Source organism: Hypomesus nipponensis, chromosome 23 (assembly GCF_054491055.1).
Source record: "Hypomesus nipponensis isolate SF chromosome 23, ASM5449105v1, whole genome shotgun sequence".
NCBI lineage: Eukaryota > Metazoa > Chordata > Actinopteri > Osmeriformes > Osmeridae > Hypomesus > Hypomesus nipponensis.
The window spans coordinates 23,397,501-23,407,528 of record NC_140383.1 but is presented as its reverse complement, the minus strand read 5'-3'; the positions used below and the strand labels follow the sequence as shown (position 1 = coordinate 23,407,528).

The following is a 10,028-nucleotide window of genomic DNA, read 5'->3' as shown; positions in this document are numbered from 1 at the left end:
AAGCATTGTTCTTTTATAACAGAAATGTTCTATATTAATCACTATATTTTAACATTACTCCTTAAAATACAAAATACCATCTCCATAGAATAGTTTGTAATAAATAACATTCCTATACGTTATCTACAGTATTTCTGCATGTCAGTTTGGCTGTACCATGGGTGTACCAAGTACGGCCGGTGAGAGGAGCCGTTGTCATCAGAATTTACGTTCGAAATAGAAAAGAAGAGCCGGCAGCTCCTGAACGCTGATGTCTGGGCAAAGGAAGAAGTTGGACAACTCTTGCAATCTGGAGTGGGACAATCTCAAACGTCACAGTTATTGAGTTCCGGGAAATTGGCTGTTGTGTTACAGCAAGTCAGATTACCGGGGTCGGCGCTGCCAATTTGGCAACCACTTGGATTCGTCAAACTAGACTAAACTTAAAAACTTGGAAAACTTAATTTACTTGAAAATAAATCCAACAGGTATGTATATCATAACACCATACACGATTTAGAGGTAGTGTTGCACCACCACTTACTGTAACTAACCATATACGGGAATGTGTTTCCATGAAACTAAAGTCAACCACTAGGCTATAGTAAATTTCGCGTAAAGGCAAGATCAGTCATATACAGTACATGACGTTCCTCGTCCGTTTATTTCCCCAGTGCATGTGACTACATATGGTCAGATTGTTTAAGACTTCCATTGCATGAACGCTTCACAAAACTTTCAAGTTAGAAAAGTTAAGCGCGCCAGTAGCCCACAGTAAGGAAGGAGTGTCATTGAGGAATATGGTTTCTCTCTTGCTCCTAAAATAATGCTATTATATATTCTGTTTTTTGGTTCAAACCAAAAAGTCTACACTACTTGTAATGTGGTCTCTAACGTTTGTTATAGTCATTATTATATGCCGTTTGTTCTATTAAATTAATTCCTCGATTAAAGATAGTTGAAAAATAGTTGTTTGGAATAGAGTAAACTGACAAATATGGGAATCTTCAGAAGTCTGGGAAACCCCCAAAACACTTGACCCGTCAACCGATTATTTATCTCAAACCGCTTAGGCATGTAACTGCGTGTGTGCTTTTACAGCGTGAAACATTAGGCCAATACAGTAGCTCCTGTGTCCCCAAAATGATTCTGCAGATTATGTAATTATTTTCCCCGGGGTTTGCCCTTGAAAACTTGCAGTGTTCTGGCGCTGCACATCTTCGTTGATCTATAGAATTATAGCCCTACCCTTACCACACACTGGTTAATAACTGGTTAACATGATTAGACAATACAATGCAGTGATGTGATTTGCCAACTACAATAACCATTTAATTTATTCCTCACTGAGTTCACCCTGAACCAATATGACCTGGTTTTTTTTTGTATTTTTTACTGTACATCTGTTTAATACCACATTGTCGGCAGTACACTCAAATGGCAGAAATCAATGCCGTGTTCTAGAGTCTTCTGCAGTATGTTTACTATTGAGTGTAAACTGGGAGACTGCAGCACATGAGTGCTACCACATCCCAGTAACACTGGATTCTTGAGTGGGCTCAGAATCTGTCTGCCATGCCTGTGTGCTGAGCAGATTGGTGTGAAGCTAAGTATAGCATGAATAGCAGTAAATCATCAGAACGTATTGGCTCCCCTCTGTGACAATGGAGTCATTTCCTGCTGTGCTGGATAGCCAGCCTGGTCTCAGCCCAGGTAGAACCCTTTTAAAGCTATAATTGCTCAGCACTAAATGGAAACTTATGAACAATAACAGAGCTACAATTTCCTGTAATGAGGGGATTATTTCTTTGCAAGATCCATATATGTTATGTACAAACAAAAGAAAATGCTAATTGGCTTGGTGTGGGCACAAGTGCACGGCTTGCTGTTCCTAACCCCACATACAGTACACAAATGCACTTTAATTGATATACATTAGAGGGATGTTCTTTGTGTGCCGAGCATCGAGAATATGTTTGTTCTCCTCGCTCTGAAACTTCAAAATATAACAGTTCAAAATATAATAAGATGTATATCATTAAATCTATGGGAGCCTACAGATTGCCTACAGTATTGTGTCTCTCTGTTGTGTTTGCTGCGATTGGCTCTCTCAATGTCCAGCCTTACATGAACAGTCCCTCTCTAGGCTGTGCTAGAATAGTCGAAGGCTTTGGCCACGTGCATTTTGTGATCACAGCGATGGGGTAATGCATGCTGTGGATGCCATAGTCCTTATACGAGCCGAAATAAAGCACCGGGCCACTCACTGCTTACTGGCAGCGGTGACTGCCCTGGCCTATAACCGAGACAGGCTCAGGAACGGCCCTTAAATCAGTGGGCTGAGAAGGATTTGGTGGTGTCACTGTGCACAGACATAGCTAATGACACCACAGGCCTAGCAGGGGTGGTGCTGTCGTCCAGTCTTGTTGTCACACTCAGGCGGAGCGCTCGCGCGCGAGACTACTCTTTCAGCGTGGGACTCCCTCTGATGGACTCCCTTTCATCTCAAGGATCTGAAACAAGCCTTGTTTGTGAAGAGGACCAAGACTGATTAGATCACTGATTTTTCACTCTTGTCGGTTTTTTTTTGTCGGGTTGAAAAAAAAAATCTATTTTCTTCTTCCCTCTGCCTTTTCCCCCCACACCTGCCCCTCCAGCCCTCTCCCTCCCTCCCCCTCTCTCTCTCTCTCTCTCTTTCTCTCTCTGTTCTGCGGCCGACCAGAAGTTGGGGCTGAGTGTCATTATGAGATGTCGTCTCTCAGTGCCTCCTTCGTGCAAATCAAGTTTGATGACATCCACTTCTACGAGAACTGTGGCGGCGGCAGTTTCGGTAGCGTGTACCGAGCGAGGTGGATCTCCCAGGACAAAGAGGTGGCAGTGAAGAAGCTGCTCAAGATAGAGCACGAGGTAGGAGTCGTAATTGCACGGGCTTTTCATATACTTTTTAATTGTCGGTATAGTAATCATTTTAATTGCGCCCCCATTTAGAGGGTTGTGGTGACTTTTACAGCCATCAGTCATAGTAATTATACTCCCCCAAGCTTTGTGAACACTGCCGTGCCTACAGTATGTTTTAAAAGAAAGATTATTACCAAATGAGGGATTGTATTAGACCCAATTAAACTAGGGAGACTTTGTCTAGAAATTACTTTGAAATGATAGCCTCATTGTCTGAAGACAAAACGAAACATCATAAAAATCTGGTATTCAGTATCATATTGAGGCCTGTGTCAACATACTCGGAACGGGGGTCCATATTCAAAAAGTGTTAAAAAGTTCAGTGATGTGCTTACAACTTCTGTCAAGCGCAGAAAGCCTCGCTTAATGGAAAATGTCTCACTTGTTTCTTAATTACACTGATCATCGTGCCACATAGTATTTGGTGACAACCAAAAGAAGTCATTTCAGTGGAGGCTGGTGTTTCCTTCCTCTGTCACGCTACGGTGAAAACGGTCGAGATGTCGTTTGCCGTTACCAAGAGAACTGTTGGATCTTGTCTCGTCAACATGATTGTTTTCTTTCTCCTCTCCCTCCGGAAGGCTGAAATCCTCAGTGTGCTCAGCCACCGAAACATCATCCAGTTTTATGGGGCCATTCTTGAGGCCCCCAACTATGGCATTGTCACAGGTACGTTAAACCCTCTCCCCTGTCTAGGTTGTTATAGTACCCAGGCCAAATACCTTCTTTGCAACTAAGTACCAGTTGAACATACGGCCGTCAGTGGAACCGTCAGTGGAAACAGGATCCAGCCGTCTGCTCCGTGTTCACTTCACAGCTATGTTGTTTGCTTAGCATTGAATGGAGCCGAGGTCTCGACCCCTGCATCAGCACATGGCCTGCTGGTTCAGGAACACACACGGGGGGGGGGGCCTTGGGTGTCCGTGTTCATGGGTGAAATCATTGTTTTCATAACAATGGCGTTTCTGCGTCCGGTTTTAGAGATATCGATAAAGTATATTTACTCACCAAAAAACAATGGTTGGTTTGGGAAATTGCCTTAGGTTTTGTGGTGCTCCTAGTTCATTGATGTAAGTAATGTGTTCTTGCATGTGCACTGACTGTCACATGGAAGACTGCAAAGAGCTCTTATTTGTGTGATGGATGAAGTGTTTTTGTCAATGAGCATAGAAAGGCCTATTTATTATTTAATTCTTATTATTATGATATATATATGTTTTTTTTTCTTTATATTTCATAAGATCATAGAATTCTAAAGGATATTTTTGTTTAGTCTCTGTGGATTTTTAACAGAATATTATTTCTCCCTTTTTTCCCCATTAACATGAGAGGGCAAGAGACAGTTACAGAACAGCAAAACAGTTTTTTTCTGGGGACCCTTGTGCTCTGCCGGGTCTCCAACATGAATATCTTTGGATCACTGTTTTCCTTTTTTGGGCAGGCTTAAGAATCTGTCCCTGCGCTTCCGTAGGGCTCAGTTGTGGCCTGTCCTGAGGTCACTTCTAAAGGGAGGTCCTCCAGTCCATGTTCAGATCAGACAATGCAGCCGCAGTGATATAGGACAACCCGGTTACAGGAAAATATCGCACATCTTTTATTGAGACAAAGCTTTTGGAGGGAAACTGAACAGCTCCTTTGAATGCATGACTTACTGGTCTTAGTCTGGCCTGTTGTTCTGCGCAGATCTGATGTTTGTCCCAGACTGTATATAGTAACAACCTGATCTGATTTTTTTATATAATCGCAGAGCTCTGAAACTGTGTAGCGACTCCTCTGCAGTGTGGAGCTGCTGGTTGCCAAGGAGCACCCGTCTCTATGTATCAAAGCAGAATCTAATTAGCACTATATTAAGTGAATATGTTTATGGCCATTCTGACCATGCCATATTCATATTCATCAGCTCAGTTATAAATTTCCTCTGTCCTGTCATACATCAGGCGACGCAGTCTTGGCTTACTAACAAACAATATCTATCAAGGGAAATCGGCTTGGTTTGGCTCACATTGCGCATATACCCGTCGATAGCTTCTCTCGCTTCGCATCCCATAAACCCAGAGGTATTCTCTCTGTCGTTGACTCAACATGTGAATCTTTTTACTGTGTTTACTCGAGTGACCCGCACCTTCAGGTAGCCCTTTATATTCACAGACAGACTGAGTGGACTGTGGGATTGGGAGTTTATGCAACGCGCAACAGGAAGTTGAATCATCAGTGGGATTTACCATTGTACAAAGTACAGAGATAAAAGTGCTTCCGGCTTTGTAGCCAGCGGGTGTAAAACAGGAGTCTTATTACGTTTCTTTTAAAAGACCATGCTATTCCACGACCATATATCAGTCCTTAGGGTCAAAAGAGTACAAGCTGTCAAAATCAAATCTTAATATAAATGTGGTAATATTTCTCCTGTATACTAATATTTTCTATACTTGCAATCTGCCAAGCAATAATCCGCTCAGTCAGGTAGCTAATGACTTTATAACAGAGCATGTTAATTCAATAGCAGCCCTATTTCCTTTCATTAAAGTATGTTCCTGTTTGTCCTCCTACCCTGTATTGCTTGAGGACACTGGAGTTAATGCTGCCCAAACATTAGACTCCCTCTAGTCTAGCTAACATCGGATAGTGTTCGTTTGAGCCATTTGTCTTGCAAAGTCGGGCGCTCCTCACTTGATAAACTGAGCCTGTGTCTCATGTCTGTCTGAAGGCCTTAGTCTCCTGCCAGGGAAGCGTGGGACAGACTGAACTGTGGTCAGAGTCAGGCCCTGTCGCTAAGCAGCGCACACGTGTGAGCAGGTTCTGCATGCAGCGCACACGCGTCAAGGTGCTTCGGAGAGAGATGCGCGTGTGATATCCAGAGTTAGGGGCTCATCTGAGCCGTCCTGCAGACAGCGCCCACTGCGGTGGCCGCTGAAAGCCCTGCTCGTTTTGAGCAAACAGAGTTTGATGGACGTTGATGGTTTTAATGACCTTGCCCTGTCGAGCCAGGGTGAAACTGGTGCTCTCAGGGTAAGCTGTGGGAGTCGGTCTGATGAGCGAGCTCATTCCCACTGACAGGTCGATGGCTGAACCAGACGATACTCTCTGTTTGCACAAAGCTCTGCCCAGAAGATGAGCCCTTTTTATGACAGATTTGCTCTGTAGATTCATGCTGAGCGTTATGTACTTTGTAAGTATGGCCTGTTTGTTTACAGAGTATGCGAGTGGGGGGTCCCTATATGACTATCTGTCCAGTGACCAGAGCGAGGAGATGGACGTGGATCAGGCCATGACGTGGGCTATGGAGATCGCTAAAGGTACGGTCCATTTTTGTTGGGAGAATTCATAGATATTCACAATGACACAAAGCACAGGAGGTGTATCATAATGTGTGAGTCTGCGCATCATAATGCTGCTGAATGTGTGAAGACGTGTAGTTCAAACTTCTGCGAGTGACAGCTGTGTGCACGTGCTATGCAGGCCTACCGGCCATCATGGTGTTCACCGCTGGTGTGGCTGTGATTTGGCATGGGAATTTGACTGAAGTAAAGCACCCACTGGCTTGCCACCATAGATGAAGCTCATTAGCCACATCCTGAAGGAATCTTTTTTTCCAAAAACATCTGCTCAAGGTCTTCCAGCTCATTGTTATTCTGGGCAGAGTGGTCTTTTCGTAAAAATGCAATCTCACTTACCCTGTTGGAGTAAGGCGATACATGACGTTCCATGGCGTTTACAGAGCTGGTGGTATCCATAGGTGATGAGGACCCGGGAGGGAAGCTAGGGGGAGGAGGAGGGAGGAGGAGGGAGGCTAGGGGGAGCAGGAGGGAGGCTAGGGGGAGGAGGAGGGAGGCTAGGGGGAGCAGGAGGGAGGCTAGGGGCAGCAGGAGGGAGGCTAGGGGGAGCAGGAGGGAGGCTAGGGGGAGGAGGAGGGAGGCTAGGGGGAGCAGGAGGGAGGCTAGGGGGAGCAGGAGGGAGGCTAGGGGGAGGAGGAGGGAGGCTAGGGGGAGCAGGAGGGAGGCTAGGGGCAGCAGGAGGGAGGCTAGGGGGAGGAGGAGGGAGGCTAGGGGCAGCAGGAGGGAGGCTAGGGGGAGGAGGAGGGAGGCTAGGGGAAGGAGGAGGGAGGCTAGAGGGAGGAGGAGGGAGGCTAGGGGCAGCAGGAGGGAGGCTAGAGGGAGGAGGAGGGAGGCTAGGGGGAGGAGGAGGGAGGCTAGGGGGAGGAGGAGGGAGGAGGAGGGAGGCTAGGGGAGCAGGAGGGAGGCTAGGGGCAGCAGGAGGGAGGCTAGGGGGAGCAGGAGGGAGGCTAGGGGCAGCAGGAGGGAGGCTAGGGGGAGGAGGAGGGAGGCTAGGGGGAGGAGGAGGGAGGCTAGGGGGAGCAGGAGGGAGGCTAGGGGGAGGAGGAGGGAGGCTAGGGGGAACAGGAGGGAGGCTAGGGGGAGCAGGAGGGAGGCTAGGGGGAGGAGGAGGGAGGCTATGGGGAGCAGGAGGGAGGCTAGGGGGAGCAGGAGGGTGGCTAGGGGGAGGAGGAGGGAGGCTAGGGGGAACAGGAGGGAGGCTAGGGGGAGCAGGAGGGAGGCTAGGGGGAGGAGGAGGGAGGCTCAGGGGGAGCAGGAGGGAGGCTAGGGGCAGCAGGAGGGAGGCTAGGGGGAGGAGGAGGGAGGCTAGGGGCAGCAGGAGGGAGGCTAGGGGGAGGAGGAGGGAGGCTAGGGGAAGGAGGGAGGAGGAGGGAGGCTAGGGGCAGCAGGAGGGAGGCTAGAGGGAGGAGGAGGGAGGCTAGGGGGAGGAGGAGGGAGGCTAGGGGGAGGAGGAGGGAGGAGGAGGGAGGCTAGGGGGAGGAGGAGGGAGGCTAGAGGGAGGAGGAGGGAGGCTAGGGGCAGCAGGAGGGAGGAGGAGGGAGGCTAGGGGCAGCAGGAGGGAGGCTAGAGGGAGGAGGAGGGAGGCTAGGGGGAGGAGGAGGGAGGCTAGGGGGAGGAGGAGGGAGGAGGAGGGAGGCTAGGGGGAGGAGGAGGGAGGCTAGAGGGAGGAGGAGGGAGGCTAGGGGCAGCAGGAGGGAGGAGGAGGGAGGCTAGGGGGAGGAGGAGGGAGGCTAGGGGGAGCAGGAGGGAGGCTAGGGGCAGCAGGAGGGAGGCTAGGGGGAGGAGGAGGGAGGCTAGGGGCAGCAGGAGGGAGGCTAGGGGAAGGAGGAGGGAGGCTAGGGGAAGGAGGAGGGAGGCTAGAGGGAGGAGGAGGGAGGCTAGGGGCAGCAGGAGGGAGGCTAGAGGGAGGAGGAGGGACGCTAGGGGGAGGAGGAGGGAGGCTAGGGGGAGCAGGAGGGAGGCTAGAGGGAGGAGGAGGGAGGCTAGGGGCAGCAGGAGGGAGGCTAGAGGGAGGAGGAGGGAGGCTAGGGGCAGCAGGAGGGAGGCTAGAGGGAGGAGGAGGGAGGCTAGGGGGAGCAGGAGGGAGGCTAGGGGCAGCAGGAGGGAGGCTAGGGGGAGCAGGAGGGAGGCTAGTGGGAGGAGGAGGGAGGCTAGGGGGAGCACCAAGGAGCGCCCAGGCTTGTTTACCACAGGCTGCTTGCACGTTGATCTCCTTCAGTGGAAACCTTCTTCATTTCCCCATTAGGAATGCACTATTTACACTCCGAGGCCCCCGTCAAGGTGATCCACAGAGACCTCAAGTCCAGAAACGGTAAACGTCTACGCCCGGCTGGGATTTATTTTCCCGCCCGCATTAAGATCGCTCTACAAACACACAGCGTTGGACACACGATCTATATCAAGCATGTACACCATAAGTACGATGTGAAGTTGATGTGTACAATCAAGTGTTATTATGATGCGAATTGGAGGAATGTGACCCTTCCCTGACTCCCCTGTGCTCCGTTGCAGTGGTCTTGGCGGCGGACAAAGTCCTCAAGGTATTCATGTTCCCTCAATCAAAGAAGGAAATGTAGCACGCGAAGGTTGTTTCAATATGCCATGGCATGCCATGTAACACTACCATGTGTCTACCTGACTTTGCACGTGCCTCCTCAGATCTGTGACTTTGGGGCGTCCAGGTTCCTGTCCCACACCACACACATGTCCCTGGTGGGGACGTTTCCCTGGATGGCCCCAGAGGTGATCCAGAGCCTGCCCGTGTCCGAGACCTGCGACACCTACTCCTACGGGGTGGTGAGTTCCAGCACGTACACTGATTAGACACAAGGTTCTACATGCGTCCGCTCAGGAAGGAGCGGCGCTTTATAGAATGTGCCGGACTGGGGAGCACGGCGAGGCAAAGACGTTTTGTTGTCTTTGCTGAGGAAGCCAAAGAACCTGAGTGGTTGACGGAAAATCCTTTTTGTTCTCATGCGGCCGTGGCTAAGTGTAAACTGCCAATCAGCCAGTCCGGCGTTTTAAAGGACAGACTTTTCAGGAATGACATTTTCATGCCTGCATTTCTGCCAAAGTGGACTTGAACGCCTTTGTTGACCTTTGCAGAAAAACTAACAATGCCACAAGTTATCGTTATTCTGGCTTCTCCTCAAATGACTGCATTTCTTATACAGAGTCTGGTATTTCTGAGTAGGAAGTGTAGAAATTCTATTTTTGTGGGCATGACTGTGTGTGTGTGTGTGTGCGTGCCTGTGTGTGTGTTTTTGAGTATGTGTTTGCGTGTGTGAGTGTGTGTGTGTGTGTGTGCGTGGGCTTTGCCACATTCCAGTAGAGTGACAGAGCCCACAAGGCATGCTGTCATTCAGCCAATCCAGGGCCTGACTCCACTGTGACATTAACAGACAGGCCACAGACATGAGGAGTCAGGGGTCAGGGGTCAGGGGTCAGGGCAGCGTCGGGTCAACACGCCAGTCTCACTTTTCCGGGATTATCTGGCCAACATATTAATATTCCATTAAATGTTTTTGTACCTTTTTAGTTTGTTGTCAGACTATGTAGTTGAGAAAATGTTGACATCATTAAACTGGATGTGCAGTATTGGATGATTTTGCACGGCAGTCTTTTAGAAGCATTAACTGTATGCTACAAGCTATCTGCAGTGTATACATTATGTCAATTGTCCCAGCTAAGTGGGAGATTCCAAGCAGGAAGTGTGTCATGTCTGACGCACTCGACTGACCATGACCCGTGTGTGTGTGT

The 10,028-nt window shown here is 49.2% G+C and overlaps 1 protein-coding gene across 1 annotated transcript in view; it reads left to right on the top strand.

The window, feature by feature from the left end:
• Nucleotides 1–286: 286 nt before the first annotated feature.
• Nucleotides 287–10,028, top strand: part of map3k20a (mitogen-activated protein kinase kinase kinase 20a) — a 22,271-nt gene continuing 12,529 nt past the window's right edge. The window contains exons 1-7 of the mRNA XM_084688787.1: nucleotides 287–467; nucleotides 2,637–2,886; nucleotides 3,519–3,606; nucleotides 6,129–6,230; nucleotides 8,515–8,580; nucleotides 8,781–8,809; nucleotides 8,928–9,065. Of these exons, the coding sequence (XP_084544913.1) occupies nucleotides 2,728–2,886; nucleotides 3,519–3,606; nucleotides 6,129–6,230; nucleotides 8,515–8,580; nucleotides 8,781–8,809; nucleotides 8,928–9,065 (582 nt within the window). The 5' untranslated portion in view covers nucleotides 287–467; nucleotides 2,637–2,727. The remainder of the gene's footprint in view (nucleotides 468–2,636; nucleotides 2,887–3,518; nucleotides 3,607–6,128; nucleotides 6,231–8,514; nucleotides 8,581–8,780; nucleotides 8,810–8,927; nucleotides 9,066–10,028) is intronic.